The sequence below is a fragment of the Centruroides vittatus genome, unplaced genomic scaffold, assembly GCF_030686945.1.
Source record: "Centruroides vittatus isolate TY-2023 unplaced genomic scaffold, ASM3068694v2 contig_1074, whole genome shotgun sequence".
Taxonomy (NCBI): Eukaryota; Metazoa; Arthropoda; class Arachnida; order Scorpiones; family Buthidae; genus Centruroides; species Centruroides vittatus.
The window spans coordinates 1347271-1368296 of NW_027120692.1; the positions used below are offsets into that span (position 1 = coordinate 1347271).

A 21026-nucleotide genomic window follows, 5' to 3' on the forward strand; every position below is an offset into this window, starting at 1 on the left:
ATATAGAATCACTCTGTTTAGTGGTTTAGAATACTGCCAAGAAAATGAAAAATATAAAAAGAAGTTTGAATATGGATACAACATTGAATTCCTTGGTTATTGATTCAAGATCAAGACTTATAGTTAGGATGAAGTCTCTGAATATAAGTCTGTAGTAATTTTTTACTTTAATTTATGAACAATTAATTGATATAAATACAGTAAAGCGTCGTTTATCTGAAAGCCGGTCAACCGAAAGCTTTCCAGTCGGACTGTGTCATGCTGAATCAAAGGTTTTTGATACTAGATTAACTTCTAAAGTATAATTTTTTTTTGTTTTTATATTTTTCAATATATTTATTTTGTTTGTACAAAATAAAGAAATAAGTTTTAACAATACAATAGCCTCAATTATTATTATAAAAGTTTTTGTTAGGCTTAAAATCGACAAAAATTCAACATGAAGCCACATGCAATGGAGAAAAATTTCAACATCGGCTAGGTTAATATATTTTTTCGTACATAATTGGTTATCCGAAAAATCAGTTATTCGAACAATCCCAGTCCCCAATCGATTCGGATAAACGACACTCTACTGTATTATGAATGGAATTTTATGTAGACTATATCAAATAAGTCTACAAGAAACTAACAGATATAAATGTCAGTATGGATTCTGAAAAATTAAATTTAAAACATTTGAAATCAAACTTTGATATCATATCTTAATGATTATTTTCTAAAATTCAATCAAGAGATATATTTCCTGAATTTATTGATTAAAAATAACATTCTTTTGAACAGTATCAATATTAATCCATTAATAATATAAATATCTTTAGTAAGATGTTTAAAATTAGTAGGTTGACTAAAGTTGTCAATATTAACCAAAAGTAACAAAGATTTTTGAATTGTAAAATCTGTTTTTGATGTAAGCAATCCCATTTCAAATAAATATAAAATCAAAAAACAGGCACTTGAAAGATTAACATAGTAAACATGATTTCAATAGATCAAGGGTGGGCAATCTTTTTTAAACATGGGCCAGAATAAATTTTACGTTTTTTCCGCGGGCTGTAGTAGTTAATTAACACCTTCTTGTAACCTGTAATTTTTTAGTCTGCAAATATGAAAAAAAAAAATTAATTACTACATTTATTTCTCTTATTGTTTTCGAAAAATTACAAAGAATTGGAAAAATAACTATTAATCATAAAACAATAAATATATGTGTATAAGTGAAAAAAGTATTTATTTAATGTGACATCTGGTGCTACAAAGATTTTGTTAGCATTTCAATATCTGGTTCAATTTGTGTGGTGCTTAAACGCAAGTTGTTTTCCAAATGCATTGGTTATTTTGGTTCTGTACTTCGATTTCAAAGTACTTCATCTTGGAGAACAGCTGTTCACATCAATATGTTGAGCCAAATAAAGAGTAAATATATTTTGCATTATCAAATAAATTTGGAAATTCTTCAGCCGACAGATTTTTATAAAACTCGTGGACAGGTGTAAAATTAAAATTTTCTTATAAACCTACCCTCTCTTTCAGATCCAATAATTCCATTTGAAATTTTTCTGGAACAGTTTCGATTTCAGTGATGGAAATGAGAGAGTTAAATAATTGAAAATAAATATTTTTCTTGTCGAAATCTTGAAAACGTCAATCAAATTCTGAATAAAGATCTTTGATTTTTTTAACGAAAAATTAAAGATTATATTTGTCACGATAATTAGATAATGGTGGAAAATGAAAAAGATTATATTTCTCTATATGGGATTGCCACAAATGGAGTTTACTTCTAAAAGCTTTAATATGTCCATATAATTGTGTCACATCTTTGTACTTTTGTAAGGCTTCATTTAAAAAATTCAGGTATCCTGTAATATCAACAAAGAATGCCAGGTCTGACAACCATTTCTCATCATTTAATGTTTCAAATTATAAAATTTGCTTAATACGGTTGCTCTCAAGAGCCAATGGACTGGGCAATAATGTTGAAAATCTGTATATTCACATTCAAGATCAATTAGCAATTCTCGATGGTTTTTTTATTGTGTTTATGTAGTTGGATACAACAGACATTACATTTTATAATTGCATAGCTTTTGCACATAGATTTTCTTGATGGATGATGCAATGAGATATAAATAATTTAGAAAAATTCTGTTCTCCCATTTTTGTTTAAATGAGAAATGACTCCCTTATTTTTTCCTGTCATTGCTGCCGCAACACTTCAGAGAATAATAATCAATTTAAACTAGATGAATTACATCGAAAAATATTTATTTATAATTTATTCTAAAGATCTCGCGGGCCGTAGCTGGCCCGCAGGCCGGGGGTTGCCCACCATTGCAATAGATAACTATTAATTATTTTTAATTGTATTTTAAATTTATAAACATTAATTATAGAAAATATATTTTATATTTCGTCTAATGTAGTAAATATATTGTACAAAATTTTCAAATAAAAATATAAAGTTATTTTAAAATTTTATTTGAAAATATAAAGTTTTGTTCATGCCATATTTTTCTATATCCAATGTGAATAATCTAATAAATTGCAATATCCATTAATATTTTATAACACTATAGAGCAAATTAAGGAAGTGTTAAGTTATGACTGGTTTAAAAATTTACCATCATCATTGGTGATGAAAGTACAACTCCATATAATCTAATTAAATTAGGATGATCAAGTGAATGCATGGCATTAACTTCTTTAATAAAATCTTCAAATGTTCCTGGCTGAGAAACAGCATCCTGTTTAAGCACTTTAACTGCCACATGCATCTATAAATTAAGAATTTATATTAGATATTTCAAGTCATATATAAAATGGAAATTATTCTGAATATGCCATTTTTTATTAAGATAAGATAATAACTATAAAATTATTTTAATACATTGTTAATAATATGTTTATAAATGAAATATTTGTATATTAACAATAGATATTTTGCAATTATGTACAACAAAAATTTTAAAAAATATAAACGCAAGTAAAATACTCATTTATTTTTAAAACAAATTAATAAGAAAAGGAAGTAAAACTTCTAACATGGAAGTGATATATTTAATAAATAAAATTAAGTAATAAATGATAAATATGTTATTTAATAAGTTATAAATTTTATCAAAATAGTTATTTATATCAACACAAACATTTTTAACATTAATTTCTATAGGTCATCATCAGCTGTAACACTATATTCAAATGTTTTTTTTTATAAAAATGGAACATTTCACAACAGAACATTCAAACTCGTATAATTTAAACATATAAATTTAAAACACAAAACACAAAATGAGATAAATAAGTAACAAACAAACTAAATAAATAATAATCCTGACAGCAAATAACATAAAACTAAATAAAAAATATATTTTATATAGAAGGGTGAATGCAACATGCTAAAGATAGTCCTTCTGTATCCCTGGCATTAATGCAACCATCAGTTAATTTGCTTTTATAAATTTCAGTTTTTTCCTCATTGATTGCCCATGTAGGAAATGTAATTAGTGGCCTGAATATATTAGCCTCGCTCCATTTGGCTATAGTGTCTTCTAGTTGTACTATCCTGGACAATACAGTGTAAAAATGTCCTTTTTCAATGATATATTTATGCTATTTGAGGCAAATGGCTAGTTTCCTTTTTGTGACACAATATAGTCTTGTTTTATTCCCAATTGCTGGTTTTCAAATGTTTTGTCCCCCCCATTATTATTAGTGCCAACTTTCATATATTTCTTAATTTTTAACAATTAGAAAAAATGTTTAATACTAATGATAAATGTGAATCCAGAATAATCAAAAATAATTTATTTTTGTTGGTTTGTATTCTATACTACTTTCCTTCAGCATTTTATTGAGGCATTTTTCTAATCACAACTAACCCGGTGATACCTGACCCATGTTAAAATATGTAAAAAAAATTAAAAAAAAAAAAAAAAGGAACAATGTTCTCTGCCAGTGGTGGTGATTTAAAAATTTCAACTCCAAAACTAACTATGTTTTAGGTATTTATGTAGGATTTGAAGAAATTTTAAAATTATTACTGTTCCTAATTTTACATAAGTCATAGCCTACAATAAAAATCAATCCAATCTATGCATGTTTTTAGGCATTATTTGTAAGTTAAAGGACTTTTGCACAAAAATTTTTTGAAATTTTCTATAATGTTAATAGTAATAGATTTAGTTTTCCTTCAATTTATGGGATATGTGCAAGTTTTAGTCCACACGACTATTTTTTATGTTCCAGTCAATGGCTTTTGATCAGAGGTTTGACTTCATAATCAAATCTATCCTTTTGTTTCTCAATAAATGTTTATCTTTACATATATAAATATCTCTCAAAACCCAATACATAAATATAAAGTCATGCTAACTGCTATATAAAATCATTAGCAAATAGCCCAATCTTATAAGGCAGTTTAATGTGGCTTTATTTATCTTTACTGATATTAAGTTAAATGTTAGTCTATCATTTATCAATAAATTTCATATTATTAGGGATGTAAGTGAAAATGAATATATTGAATCAACTGGACTTTTATATAAATTATCTAAAAATATCATCCACACACATTTGCTACTTTAATTATTTTTCTTTTCTTAAAAATTCATGATTTTAAAAAATTGCTATGTTTACACATTAATAAGAAAACTCATTAAATGGCTATTGATTTCATTCAGATGATTAAAGATAATTTTATTCTGCTACTAAATCTGCCTTTCGTGTTATCTGCCCCGGTGATACTAATATTGTATTATATAGAAAGAATTGAGAGCTAACAAGCAGACTAATTTAGTTTTAGACATAATGTACCAAAAGAATCTGTATTCTCAATAACTGATACTACAATTTGCATAAGAAAACTAAACAATTTTTTTTTAACAATCTGAAAGCAATAAAATGCTGTTTGATAAGATTACCGAAATTATTTATTACAAGACATCTTCTCACTTTATTGACGGGAGTCTTGGATGCTAATGTCATAATTCTTTGGGACAAATCAGAATTAATTCTTTACTTACGCAATTATTTTCTTCTTACATTTCTAGGACAAATATACATACAATGTATATTTTAAACAAACACATATTAATGAGCATGATATTGCACCATAGATTGTGATTGTACTGTACCTGCTTACTAGATTCATTCAATTCATTACTTAATATACTAGGTTTTACATATGTATATAAATTTTTAAAAATTTTAATTTATTTATATATTTTTTACTATTTACAGTTTTTTCTTGTCATAGCAGATGTTTTTAGCACTCCTATTTTATTTTTATCATTATTACATTATTTTATGCTTAAAATAAAAAAGAATTTTATTTTACTTTTAACTTTTTTTTAATTGAATTAAAATGATAGAAATCTTTATTTTGTGAATTTAAAATAATCTTTTCTATTGTTTTTTTTCCTGTTTTGTGAATATTTTATTTAGTTATTCTACACTTGATTAGCTTGCACATTGAACAGGTATATTAAAGTAAGGTTGAAAACATTTCATAATAAATATTTTTGGCAACAGTTTTTGTCCCCCCCATTATTATTAGTGCCAACTTTCATATATTTCTTAATTTTTAACAATTAGAAAAAATGTTTAATACTAATGATAAATGTGAATCCAGAATAATCAAAAATAATTTATTTTTGCTGGTTTGTATTCTATACTACTTTCCTTCAGCATTTTATTGAGGCATTTTTCTAATCACAACTAATATCTAATATTCAGATGTAGAAAATGATAGCATACCACAAGTATGCAAGGCATAATGGCATACATTTTGCATTGTAATATAACTATAGAATAGTTTTAAAAACATTTTTTAAGTTTTAAAATTTTTGTTCTTTGTTAACCTGACAAAGAATCATTATTTTTTGCATTAAGTATTAGTTACAGTTCAATAGTAGCAAATTAATTAAATCATACTTCATAAATAGCTAATCAAAACACAGTATTCAGTTTTAATTATGCTTTAATCATTAAAATAATTTGAAAATTTAACAAAAAACAAAGTATATCCAGTCCAATTCAATTATAATTTACATTATCTCATTTACAATATGAACAAATCTTATGTTTTTGAAGCAAGATGAACTTATGCTGAAATAAAGTTAACTTTATTTACCTTCAAAGATAAAAATATTACAAAATAATGACACCGAAGTCAAAATAAAATTATACAATACACATTAAGTGTGTAAGATTTAATTTCACAATAAGAAGCCAAAATTTTATTGATTTGATCACTATTACTACATAAATTATTAATTGAACTTATATTAAGAAAAAGAAATAATAAAAAAGGATTTCTACCCAATTCCAAAACTGTAATTTCTTACATATCCTCAAATTTCTTATAAAAGTTCATTACACTGCAAAAAGCCCTCAAGTGTCTTAATTTAAGTATTGATACAAAAGTTAATGAATATTTAAATTTTTTTCAAAATTACTTTAAAGAACTTTCTCTTTAAAAAAATTCTATTAATGTTTTATTAAACTGAACTAATAATTACTGTTGAATATTCAAAATATTCATAATTTAAAATCTTATAAATGATGATGATATATATTTTATTAAGCAGAAAACATTATATGATAAACTGCAACATAATTTATCAAAGTTCTTTCTACAGAGAATTATTTTGATTTTTCATCTTAAAATATTTTAATATCTTTATTAGGTAACATTTAACAATTTTTTAATTTTACAAATATTTGTATTATTCATTTACATTTATACTATATGAATGACAACTAAATTATTTGAACTATTAGAAGTAATATTTAAACTGAAACATAATTTTTATCATATTTTTGCCAAATTCTATGACAACTAATGCTTACATCTGACATACTACTCATTCATAGAGTAAACTTAAAATGGGACTTCCCATTAATATTCTCCTTCAAGCTTATGCTTTGAATCATTAATAAGTAAATTGGAAGCATAAATTATCAAAGAATTTGGAAAGGATATAGCCTATTGAACTAGATACATAAAAATTTGTTAATCAAAATATCACAAGGATTCCCAGGGGTCAATGAAACTCAAAGGATCAATTGGGGTCGACAGAAAAATCAAATACTTGTACTTTTTCAAGAATTTCTGTTGTTATTGTTATTTAAAAATTATCTATCATGAAAACTTTTTGATTTTACTTGATATATTAAGTAAAATCTTGGAGAATAACAAAAATTTTAAGAGGATTGATTGAAGAAAATATTTTCTATATGGGATCAATGCAAGAAAAAGTTTGGAAAACTTTGATCTATCATATTAAACATGAAAAAGCTTTATTCTATTAAAATAAAAAATTTTAACTACATCTCATAAAAGTACTCACAGAATGACCTGCTGGGGTTGTCCATTCTCCTTTCATAACAACACCAAATGAACCATCACCAAGTTTATTAGCTAGGGATATGTCCTTTTCATTTATGAGACATGTGAGACCACCAGAAGTTACAGGAACTGATGACGTAGGTGATGTTGGTGTTTTCAATGTAGATTTTTCTGATTTTCCAGAAGCAGGAAGAATCTATTTAAAGAATGCAATATTCAAAATTAAATTTACCAAGTTGTTTTATTTTTAATAAAGTTATCATTAAGACTTTACTTTATTTAATAAATTCTTTCTCCATAAATTAGCTCTCCGTTTTTTCACTGCATCAAGAAGTCTTCTTGCAGCAGGTTTACCCATTCCAATGACTTCCAAATCAGCTGGCTCAACATAATCAAAATGGCTCATTCTGGAAATCTGAAGCTCATCTCTAATTTTAATGAAAAACTGTTCCAGCTGCACTTCTTGCAGGACTTCATACAACCATGCAATACCATCCTTCTCAGAAGCCATATTTTCTTGTTCCTCTTCCTTATATTCTAGAAATCAAAAATATAAATAAATATACACTATGTTTCATAATGATAAACCACCCATTTATTTCTAGAAAGACTATTGTAACTTTGCTATAAATCAGTGAAACAACAAATGAACTCTTAAGCCTTGGAAAATAACATTTTAATTATTATCAAGTGCGATTTCAAAACTTGGTGAATAAACTTTTAGGGAAGGCAGAGAACGTAAAAACAAACCATACTCACATAGGAATTTATGATTGGAAAAGCCATCCTAATGTACTAGAGGAGCGGTTGCTTGGTTGTATGAACTTTAGGCTTGCATTAATTTGTTATAATTATACACACAAGTTTCATATTAATGTAGTAAAATTGAACTTTTATGATCATTATTATACAGATTTTATACCGTTTAAAAAAATTCATGATAGCGGTCCGCGGGATTCAAAATCGTGAGTTTAGTGGTCTGTAAGGTCAGAAAGGTTACAGACCGCTGTACTAAAGGATACATTAAGATGCAGTAATGACAAGACAATAAATGATGAAAAAAAAATCTTTATAAGGCCCTCTGGCACATAGGAATGTATGATTGGAAAATGCCATCCTATGTAAATATGATTTGTTTTTGTTCTCTGCCTTCCCTAAAAGTATGTATCCTGAATTTTGAATCATGCTATATATAGCAACTAATTAAAAGTAAATCTGTTTTCTCTGAAATATGGTATTTCAGATTCATATGATCACTAGACTTAGTAGCTGATATATCTCCAGATTTGTTATCAAAGCAAAAGTGCAACATGGCCTCTAAAAACAGTTGTGGATCAATGTCTTCACATTTAGAAATTATTGCAGCTTTCAATTCAAATATATTATTATATTGTTTACCATTTTCATATACTGCCTTGCAAGATGCTCCATATGTTCTTCAGTGGATTTAGACTAGGTGAGACAGTTGGCCATTCTATCATGTGCACCCTGTTATCCAAACACCATTCCCAAGAACTAATGTATTTGTTGTATGAACTGGTGCATTATTTTCATTTGGAATCTAAGATAAAATGCCAATTCAATATGCTTAAAACAAGAAATTGTTCTCTAGAAGTGTTTGGTAATCTTCAGCTTTTATTTTTTGTAATATGAAAACAACATCTGTTTTACCATGATATCTGTAGCCAGCCAAACTAAACAAATCTTCCCTCTTGCTGACTTTTCAAAAATAACTTTGAATTTTTGTTGAGATCAGGCCAGTAATAACACTGTCTGTCCAAACTGTCTACATTACAATATTTTCATCAGTAAATATCATTATTTCATATTCTTTTTTTTTTTTCAGGATATGTGATATCTTGCCCAGTTAAGTCAATTTTCCTTATGATTTTTTGTCATTTGTGGCTATAATTTTTACTTTGTATACATTACACTTCCACTTTTGGCATCTCTGAACAAGATAGATTTAGAGATGTTAAGTTAAGTGGATCTTTCACTACTTGTCCAAAAGACCTTCTATTCCTTAGCCTTTTCAAAAACATTTTCTGTGTATCAGAAAACGTCTCTCTTTGACTTGGTGATGTATTGATACTTTTTCTACAGTCATTACTCAATTAAAGGAAAGTACGATTATACTATGAGAGTGACATAATATTTTAGCAATTAATCTCATTGATTTTCCATAATATTTTGAAGGCTAGATTATAAAATCTGGCCTTTTTCAAATTCATTTAAAGGTTTTCTTCAGTCCATGTTATGCATACGATTATCTGTAAGTTCCAAAATAAAAATGTCACCTGGATGGCTGCTTTAATCATTGGAATAATTTGTATAAGTTGTAATAGTAGATAAAAGCATAACAAGTTAACCATGCAAGCAGTTCTGATATAATATGGGTTCTTTTATTTTAAGCCCTACTTTTATTGTTTGTTTTTTAATGAGTAATTATATTTAATTAATGATTGAATATTGTAATTAAAAAGTTCATCATTTGAGCTTGACCTTTTATTTATAAAAACTTATGTGGTCATGTCATTATAAAATGTATTGTATATATAAATCATTTATAATTTATGCACACTAAAATTGGTTTAAATTTTTATTTAAAACAAAGTTTACTCTATATATAAATTATATTTGTGTTTGATTAAAGAAAAACCTATACAATTAATAATTAAACTGAATTACTTATATAGAGCAATGTTTCTTATTCAAAAAAATAATGATGATAATAAAATTTTCATTCATTAAATTATGAAAAAAGATATTTTATACAAATTTTAAATTTATGTAATTTATGTTTAGCATGGCACTGAAGACAAATTCTTCTGATGCAGGAAAGTACATATGTCACTTGTTTATATCTTGCAATGGTGTGATGAAATTTGTTACTGACATCCCACCATTACTGACATGTAGACATTTGTTACAATATATTTAACTGGATTTGGCAAATATAAAAGTAAGTTTATTCATAATTTTTAATACTTTTATAGGCACTAATAAAAAAAATTTTTTAGCCCTTAATATCATGAACCATAAACAAGGCACTCTCTCTCATTTTTAGAATACCAGTTCAAAGTCTCAGAAAAATGACAGTGAAACAGAACTTAGGTGTCCACCAGAAAAAAAGAAAAAACATTTTATCAGGCACTACAACAATGAATATTTAAAATATAGTTTTATTCTTTGGCCCAAATCTACAGATGTACGTCCAATGTGTATCATTTGCCATGAAGTTTTAGTAAATGATGCTACGAAACCATCGAAAATGTTACATTTGAAGTCTAAACATTCCAAGTTAGAAAATAAACTGTATGAATATTTTGAGCATAAAAAAAATAAGAATTAGTATTACAGACAAAGATAATTAAACAAAACTTTGTTCAGAATAAGTCATTAATATAATGCTCATATCTAGTTGCACTTCGAATTGCTAAAGCCAAAAAATCATTTACCACTGGGGAAAATTTGATAAAACCAGTTTTAATAGACATTTGTTCAGAGATGTTTGGATCCTCAGCTGCTGATAAAATTAAATCTATTCCCTTATCTAATGATAGTATAAGAAGAAGAATTGAAAAATTATCAGAGAATGTAGAACATCAGTTACTACACAAGATAAAGGAATAATTTTTTTTTGTGATACAAATTGATGGATCATGCGATATTTCTCAAAAGGCTATATTAATTTTCTACATCAGATATATTGATTTAATTTTGGAAGAAATAAAAGAATTCTCATGTTGTGTAGAATTGAATTCATACACAACAAGTGATGAGATTTTTAATGCACTTAATTCTTATTTTATTAAACACTCTTAAGAATGGTAAAACTGCTTAGGTGTATGTACCGATGGGACAGCTAGTATGGTTGGCAGACATTGTGGTGTTACTAAAAGAATTCAGCAAGTAGCTAATTCTGATTTACTGATTATCCACAGATGAACCCATAGACAACATTTAGCAGCAAAAAGTTTATCCACAGAATTTAATGAGGTTTTAGTAGAATCTATAAAAATTATTAATTTTATAAAAAATAGCAGTTTAAATAGTAGATTATTTGCAATATTTTGTAGGGAGGTTGGTGCAGAATATGAACAATTATTACTGTATGCAGACTTAGATGGCTCTCCCGAGGTAAGATCTTAACCAGGCTTTTTGAATTAAGGACAGAAGTAGAAATATTTTTAGTAGAAAAAGTCCTTTAAGAATTCACTTGTCTAATGTAAAATGGATTGCAAAACTAGCATATTTAAGTGATATATTTTCATGCATTAACAATTTAAACTTAAGTTTACGAGGAACTGCAATAAATGCATTTCATTTATTTAATAAAATAGATGGATTTAAGAAAAAAATTAACTTTTGGTTGTATAAGGTAAAAAATAATAATATTGATAAATTTAATAATTATTCTGAGTTTGTTACTTCACAGCAAGATATAAACTTATCAAAATTAAATATAATCATTGAGCAACACTTACAATCTTTAAGCAATAGTTTCGAAAAATATTTCCCATCTGAAAAAACTACACGTGAAAGAAATTTGTGGATAAACCCTTTCATAATATATGACAGTAGTAAAAATTAGATTTAAGTAACAGAGAATATGAGTCCATCCTTGAGATTAGTTCAGATATTATGTTAAAAGCTAGGTTTTCAACAATGTCTATAAATAAATTTTGGATGAAAATGAAAAATGAATATCCATCTCTATACAAGAAAGCAACGAAAATGTTAGTACCCTTCGCAACAACATATTTATGTAAAGCGGGATTTTTAACTATGACTGTAATAAAAAATAAATTTAGAAATCGACTTTCAATTATTTCACCGCTCCGACTCAGCTTGACTAATTTAGAACCCACAATTGAAAAGTTAATTGAAGAAGGGCAGCAGCAATTTTCTCATTAGCAATGTATACCAAATAAACAAAAATTTTAAATTTATAATATTTAGTAATCATAGGATTGATTTTTTTTGCAATAAATTTGTGATTTTTTAAATCATTTTTTACAGTTTTTTGTTGTAATTTTTGTCAAGGGTTTGTTATTTATTAATAATTATAATTAAAAACAACAATAAAAATTAGACTTTTAGTAAATACTATTAATTTAATTTTTTAGTAATCATAAGACTGATTTTTCTATTGTGTTCTATATGCAATGTTTTTGTGATTTTATAATGGTTTTCTTTGATTTTTGTCAAAGGTTTATTTATATAAAATAATTATAATAATTACTTATATTTACATTTAAATATTATTGTAAGTAAATGATAATAATAATTTTACAATTTACTTCTGTAGTAATTCTTTAATATCTAGTAAAAGTTTTTTTGTTAGAAAACTACCAGTTTGTGAAATTTTTTTCACAAATTTTACTGGCCCATGGGCCAAAAAAGATTGAGAAATGCTGATCTAGAGGAACAATTAAAATTATAATCATTACCTGAATATAAATATCAATAAATTTTTTAAGATACAAGTATTTTTTTTTTGTTTAATACTATAATCCTTTCTTATAAGAATGACCTCAAATTTAGAAGAGAAACACTTTTATATCACTATTCTGTTTTCAAGAATATTTTTCAAAGATAAAAGTCCAAGTAAGAGCAACCAAGGATAAAATAACAGAAGAAAAGGACATTAAACATAAACATGATGAAATGTTGTAACTGCATCTGATGTAAAAGCAGCTAAATCTAAATAATTATCTAATTATTGTATCAGCTTAGTATCAAAATTTTTGATGTGTAATTCTATCATTACTTCTTCTAATTCTAAACACTTTACTAATTAATAATTATTCGATTTTCAGCAGTTTATGAAAATATATTTCCAAACAAAAACATCTGAGATATAAAAAAAATTACACCAAGTAAAAACTTATGAAAATTTAGACAATAGTCAAAATTTTTCTTAGACGTATTTCTTTGGTAAAGATAAGCTTGGTGCTTGAAAGCAAAATGTATAAAACAATAGCGAGGTTGAGGCCGAAGTTTTAAACGCGAAAACGTGTACGTCGGACGTTCGGCGCCGCTTTCCTGTAAGCCTAGAAGTTTGACAATGGCGTTTGGAATGTCGAGCATGATTCCACTGGCTTTCCAAACACCATTGTAAAATCTTCTAGGCTTACAGGAAAGCGGCGCCGAACGTCCGACGTACACGTTTTCGCGTTTAAAACTTCGGCCTCAACCTCGCTACTGATTCCAAGCGCCAAACTTATTTTTACCAAAGAAAAACTGTTAAGAAAAATTTTGACTGTCATCTAAATTGTCATAAATTTTTACTTGGCGTAATTTGTTTACATCTCAGATGTTTATGTTTGGATATTAATTGTTTTTTTTTTTGTTTAATAATTGTATTATTACATCAATACATAAAATTCAGTTGGCCCCTGGCGACCGCCGACTGAACACGTTGCTGACCAACGCGCTACGCCGAATAACGCGCCGCCGACCGCTACGCCGATACGCTGTTTCGAAAAATCGTTATAAAAAGTTTTAATTTGCATAAATTTGAGCTTTCGTTATTCTGAGTAATATTTTGAATAAAATTCATTTCTTTTGATGCACTTTTATCCTTATAGGCATAAAATTCGACCACAAAAACTGAAATAGCTCTACGGGGAAACTCCCGTGAACTTTGACCTATCGACCCGGAAATTTCGTGAGCACCTCACTGATAACGAGAAAGGATTACGTTTAAAATTTGAGCTTTCTAGATCCAGTTGTTTATTCTCTATAAGCGTCTGCAACGCCGGATGAAGGGGGGAAAACAACTTTTTTGGCAATTTTTGCACTTTTCAATTGCTTATATCTTAATTGATCGTTTCTGTTACCAGTTTCTGTGGATTTTTTAAGCCTAGAATTTTTGGTCTTTTTCAGTAACTTACATCACTTTTTTGAAGAAAAGTTTTTAAACCCAATTTTTAAAATTCTGTTAATTAGTTTTTATTCCAAAATTCTTAGCAACCGCTTAATAGAAAATCTTGAAATTTTGCTCACAAGAAAACAATTACTTTTTGAACGAGATATTCGGAATTACTTTAGACATTTGGGGGCAGAAAAATTGACTCCCGAGTATATACAGGACTGACTATATATACAGGAATCAGAGTAGCTGATTCCTGTATATATAGTCAGTCAGTGAATTTTTTACTTGGCAGGAAGTCACTGCCTTGACTGGATCAAAATATTATTTATTAATTAAACAACTTTGCAGAAATAGTTGTAAAATTACAAAAGAAGTTTTGTGTATATAGAAATTTAAATATATTTTTTAAATTATAAATTATTATATATGTGATTAATATGAATTAATAGGGAGATAAGTTCATAAATTCAATTACAAAGGTTATATTGTCAATTAACAAACCATCTGTGTAATGAAACCAGTTCCTTGATCTTGTACCAAGTTACTAAACAGAAATCATAAATCAAAATGCTAGAATTATTAGGATTTAAAAAGTTTTTAATAGTTCATTAAATTCATGCATAGGTAATCATGAAATAAGAACATTTTTCATACGTTGAAGCAAAAACCAGACATTTTTTTTTCTGAAATAAATATTCTTAAAATTTGAAACTACAGTTTGTCACCTTAAGTTCCAAGTATTGTAATCGTATTTTAAGTTTTGAATGTCATCAACGATCATTCAACGTTATCTGATATACAGTAATAATATATATAAAATAATTACAAAGTTATAACCAAAAACTAGCTGTTAAGTCTTTATTACTATAAGAGTTTATTAAAACAATACTTGGTATCTATTGAAATATGTTTGCACTTTTGCGCAGATTTTAATTGTCAAATAAGACTGAATATATTAAATTCGTTACAAGTATCATTAACAGAATTTGTGTCCAGATCTGCAGTCAAACTGGCTATTGTTAGAAAACATCTGTCATGATGAGATTTTCGTTTATTTCCCCACTTCTTACGAACATCGTGACTTTTAAAAAAAATCAGTTTTCATCACAATATCATTTAGAATCATGCCTATAATTCACTTTTTAATTCCGAAAAGTATTTTATAATTTTTACTCAATTTTGTTGAAGTTTTTCGACACTAGAATTTGATCCAGTATCATATAAGTTTAAATCGATATGGACGGTATCACTGCCGACAGAACTGAAATTAGAGTTTCCATCGAAAAAAGTACAAAAAAGTAATAATAATACAAATCTTAAACTGGTTTATTTAAATTCTATTACTTGAGACTTTTACATTTCACGCCTCCGCAAAAGCAGCTTCTAAAAAAGAAAAAGGTGGGAAAAAACACGCAAATGTTAAAGCGTATCGGAACTTTTTTCATAACTTCACTTTTTCAAACTTACCAAAGTTTTGAACCTCTCTTGGAATTATTTATATCATTCGTTAATAGTTTAGCAAATATCTATCACGCTTCACTTAATACAAATAAGAAAATTATATTTTTGGGTCAATAATAAGCATAAAGATTAAATGATAACTTCCCACGGATTACAATACAGCTTAATATCAATAAACTTAAGGTTGAAGGTTGCAAAATAATCTTTAAACTTTAATAAATTAGCTTTCAGTCAGACCTTAACCGACAAAATAACCCTATTATTTTCCACTAGTTTAAATTACAATTTATAACAAAACTAGAGGCAATATTCTATACCTTTGTACACCAGACGAAACTCTGTGTGATAAAATTATCTCCAAATATTTTTAAGTTATTATGTAACTCACTTTGTTATTAAATATTTCACGGGTGGCACATGATTTACCGAAGTCAGACAGGATATGATACATTAGTAAATTACAAACATTAAAATGAGAAAAAAAAACCGATGGACAGGTTATGGGAAGAACACAGAACAGTAGATGTAGTACTTCGGTGCTACTGACCTTTCTATCTAGGAACACAGCCCATAATTACATATTATCTAAATCTTCTAATTAACCTTGTTTGTCAGCTGAGTGAAACAATAGATTGTCCTGTCACGGAATGCTAACAGAGCAATAATATTATATACAATATACATATATATTTTAACAATTCTAATTGAACGCTATACACTTGCACTTCTATTTTATAGAACATGGAAATACAGTAATATATTTTATCTATGTTCAAACTTACTATATATATAATAAGCATACATTGCTTGTCTAAATATGCTATGTATTAAAAATTATTTAAATTTTTTATATACAAAAGATTTATATTTTAACTTTTTATATTAAATTATGCAACTAGATATTTTGTTTCGGATTCATTAATTAATGCTATCGTCTAAACTTCATTAAGTTAACGTATTTCGTATAACACATTCGAAAAGTAGGTGAAACATCATAATTAGAATTATGATTAATTATGATATTACCCTAGGGGTTCTTTGCTAAGAAAACAAACTAATAATAAATCTTACATTGCGTAATCCAAAACTAACAAGTTTTAATGGTCTTATAAGTTGATATCCTGGATGAAAGCCAAACATTAACTCACCTACAGAAGGCATTATTGTAGAAACGTATATCCGAATAGTGCTAGACTTTTACTTAACAACACACCGGACACTTAAGGTAATTTTACATGACGTAAAATAAAATTGCTCAATGTTACAGATTAAATTATTTACTGACCCATATCCATGGCTGCATAGGGGGAACAGCTTCGCGTGCGCAGTTTTCGATCCGACTTATTTTCATTAGCAGGAACCACCTGTTCGACTTCAGACGGCATAACGGCTTCACCTCTCCAAGTAGTATATAACTCGCGGACCAACTTTTCAAACCTGGTAATGTCATGCTCTATCGTGCGTAGTGTTCGCTATCGACACCGCCTCTTCTGACGTCATCGATACAGGCTATGGGTTGGGTTACGTATTGAAATATCTCGTAAAACATTACAGAGTACGTATTACTGTCTACGTAGAAGTGTAAAGTTAATGTAATGCAGTGGTTACAAAGTTTATTCTATGATGTCATAGGAATTAAACGAGACACAGAATTGATACTAGAATTTTCGCGTGATTTATCAAAACATTAATAAACCGTCTATATGATAAACAACATCTAAGTTTTTCTTTGTATTAAAAACTTTATAGCAGTAGTAATTTTTTGACAGTTTGCGAAAATATATATATATATATATATATATATATATATATATATATAAATATAATAAAATATAATGCGGATCTATCGACACATCTGTTCTCTTTTTATTTCTCGTGTGAACGACGAAATACATCAGAGACGGAACAGGACGGATCTGTGGGTAACTTCTATTGTATAATATGTCAGGGTTACAAAGAAAGAGCAGCTGGCCTATTTCCTTTATACACAAGACCTCGTCCTATTTGCGACGGATATTTTACGATAAAAACACAATTCTAGATTGAACTGAGGTCAAAACCTATTTCCTCAAAAACCGCAATCTTTTAAAAATTTAAAGATTGATTTGTACTAAAATCGAGACGCTTCTTTATAGAAAACTTTCGTTTTAGTAAGAAATCTGGGTCGCTGCTTTCGCTTTTAAAACTCCAGAATCGCATACAGATTAAGAAAACAGTTAATGTTTCTTATTATAACCTGTTCTTCAAGGTCTTAACTACGTATCGGATGGGTGATTCTAGAGGCTTTTAATTCCATTTTTTAAATATTTAAATCAGTGCAAGCAATTTTTTCTTATTAAGACGACATCAAATTTTTGATTATATACAAAAATGTGAAAGAATGTCAGTAACAAAAGATACGAACCTAAAAACTTTAATCAATAGTTTTTTTTTTCTTAATAATTGTGGTGTGCCATATATTTCTGTCAAATAATAACGTTTTATCTTTAGTCGAAAGGTAAATACTACTATTTTTACCTTTCAACTAAAGATAAAGTGCACAATGAAGTCTTACAAAGTATTGATATTTTTCTATTGACTTAATACAATTGGCTAAAATAGACAAATGGAATGTATTATCAGAAAAGTGACATATAGTTCTTTCAAAGTTAATAAACTCCTCAAATTCAAGTAATAAATATTTATTATTAAATTTATACATTCTGATCAGTAAAAGTTCAGTACAGAAAATTTTTTCCCTTTTAATTTAGTAAGTACAGTACATCAAGGACATATTCTAGTAAAATTGAACTTTATGTCTGTTTTAAAAATAAAAAAATTTAAAGCATTTTAAAATATTTTAAATAAAGATAATTGGATAAACATGTCATTTTGCTAAAAAAATTATTATTTGGGTATTTATTTAATAATATAATTAGTAAATAAAATATCTAATAACATTTTTAAATATTTATAATTAATTAATTTTACAGACATGACTACTTTTAAAATTCTGTTTGTGTATAAATATAATTTTCAAAAATTTTAAAATGTTAACCAAGTTAATTAAAATACAATATTCAAATTCATGAATAATAATAATAATAAATAGCAAAAATTTTATTGAAACTGAAAAGTTGATAATATGAAAAATTAAATAAATAAAAGATTCGGATACTGTATGCTTTAGGCAGGGCTGGATTTACCAATCCAGGGGCCCTGGGCACAAATTTGGTGGGGTCCCCTTTAAGAGTAGGCAAATTTGATGATTTAGAAAATTTACACAAATACTGTACTTTCAACTAGATTTCAACTAGGAAGTTGTAAATTTCATTTAAAAATAAGGTTATGGTAAACATACATATATTTTATTGTGTAAAACTAATTATTTTAATTTAATTGAAAAATACCTATGTAAAATTTTTTCCCGAAATTTTCCGATGTTTCATAGGTTTTTTCCCGGGTTTGGCTTTCTTTGTATGTGGCCCTCGTGATTAGGCCACACTAGGCTGTCACAGTAATAGGGAAAAAATTATGTTTAAACATAGTTTTGTGGGGGCCCTGGGCATCGGCTCCAAATGTCCCTATGTAAATCCGGCCCTGGCTTTAGGAACTAATTCAGATTTCTCTTTAAGTTAACATGTTAAAATTTTCATTATTAAAAATAATTTAATTGATTGTAAATGAAGTAAATTTTATATTAAAAAATATTATCCTTATTATATGAATCCTTCATATAATATTATCCTTATTATATGAATCCTTCATATAATAAGGATAATATTTGTTAATTATACTTACTATCCAGAAAGTGTTTTAACTGCATTTGAAATTTTTTACTATTCAAATTTCTGACACTAATTTGAAACAGTTCAGACTGACAAAAAATTCAAAAGGTTTATCTAGCCTTGAAATCATTATGCAGAATTAAGAAATAAATTTAAGAGAGGTAAATGACTTAAGAGTAATGTCTCAAACAATTATTTTTGAGATAAAAAAAAACTGTTTAATATTACTACTTAATAAGATAATTATTAAAAATTAAAATAACTAAGTTTGTATATTATCTACTGATTTAAACATTTTATTTCTCTATCAACCTTAATATTTCAAATTTTTTTTTTTTTAGAAATCACAATTCATTATGCAATAACAAACATTATTTAAAACAATTTAAAACTTGATTTATAAAGATAACTTTTTATCTGAATATTTTGTTGATAAAATTATTTTCCCCTACAGGCCTTTCTTCCTTTCCCTGTTTTAGCTGTGGAACCACACTGTGTGGTTCAGTATCTTCTGTACATATTTTGGCACGCCATCCCTGCACATTCTTTCACCATTTACGTGCTTACCCCGTGCATGGACCCTTTGTATATATTGTCTTTATGTTTAGCAATTAATGCCCAGCAATGGTGCACTTGTAATGTTTATCCTTCCTCTTTCTCCTCCCATCTTCTACTCCCTCCCTTTCTCCTATTCTCCCCCTACTTTCCTTCCTTCCTTCCTTCTCAGGCTATGCCTTTCGGTGCGGCCTGGATCTATCAACTATCTAATAAAATTATTTTTAAAATACTGTAATTTGATAATGTTTTTAATTTTTTATTTAAACAGATGATCTTAAATAAAAAATTTATTTCAATGTATTAATTTCAAATAAAGATTATTATTTGTATGATGAATGATACTTAAAAAATTAATTAGAGCCATCTTGGTTTTTTGATCAGTCTTGTCATGTTCGTCACAGATTTAACTCTTTTTCTCATTGGTAAGTAACGCCGTTTTAATAACAGGAGACGATTACGTTATCAGTCACATTTAAATTATTTCAATCAAACTAGAGAAAATTACTTACTGCATTATATGATATATAAGATGGAACTTTTGTCCCCCCAAATAAAAGGCTAAAAAAAGTCATCCTGCATGACTTTTGCAGATTGCAATAATATGGGAGATTGCAATTTCACATTGCAATCTCCCATAAGCTAATGAATTCCCAAACAACTATCTGTAGGCTACAGGTAACCTCTACTAGCCCAACTCAAATGAAAATGTTATTGTTTAATTACTTAAACATATTATTTATTATTTGCATTAGATAAACTATTTTTGTTCTATTAATGTAGAATATTTTAATGGTAAAGTTTAATTGTAAATTACTTTTAAACTTCTTTTTCTTCCTGATAAATAAAAGTATGCATTCTAATTTTACAGATTTTAAAACCAGAATACAGTAAAAAAAATATGGGGCCAAGTGCTAAAGAGACAGATGGCTTAAAAATATAGTAATGCTTTTTCCCTGAATAGTTTATGCTGAAATGGAGGTGTGTCTTATATGACATAAAATACAGTATA

General features: G+C 27.3%; 1 protein-coding gene across 4 annotated transcripts in view; it reads right to left on the reverse strand.

Moving 5' to 3' along the window:
- Window positions 1–21026, reverse strand: part of Ack (activated Cdc42 kinase) — a 43693-nt gene that overhangs the window by 6330 nt on the left and 16337 nt on the right. The window contains exons 1-4 of one of the 4 annotated variants that reach the window (XM_067268158.1): window positions 16978–17275; window positions 7626–7888; window positions 7353–7547; window positions 2625–2777 (exon numbers count right to left, since the gene is read on the reverse strand). In XM_067268158.1, the coding sequence (XP_067124259.1) occupies window positions 2625–2777; window positions 7353–7547; window positions 7626–7888; window positions 16978–17077 (711 nt within the window). In that variant the 5' untranslated portion in view covers window positions 17078–17275. Of the gene's footprint in view, window positions 1–2624; window positions 2778–7352; window positions 7548–7625; window positions 7889–16009; window positions 16424–16840; window positions 16946–16977; window positions 17276–21026 lie in introns of those variants that run through there. The other 3 variants (XM_067268166.1, XM_067268184.1, XM_067268175.1) reach the window with 3 other exon arrangements.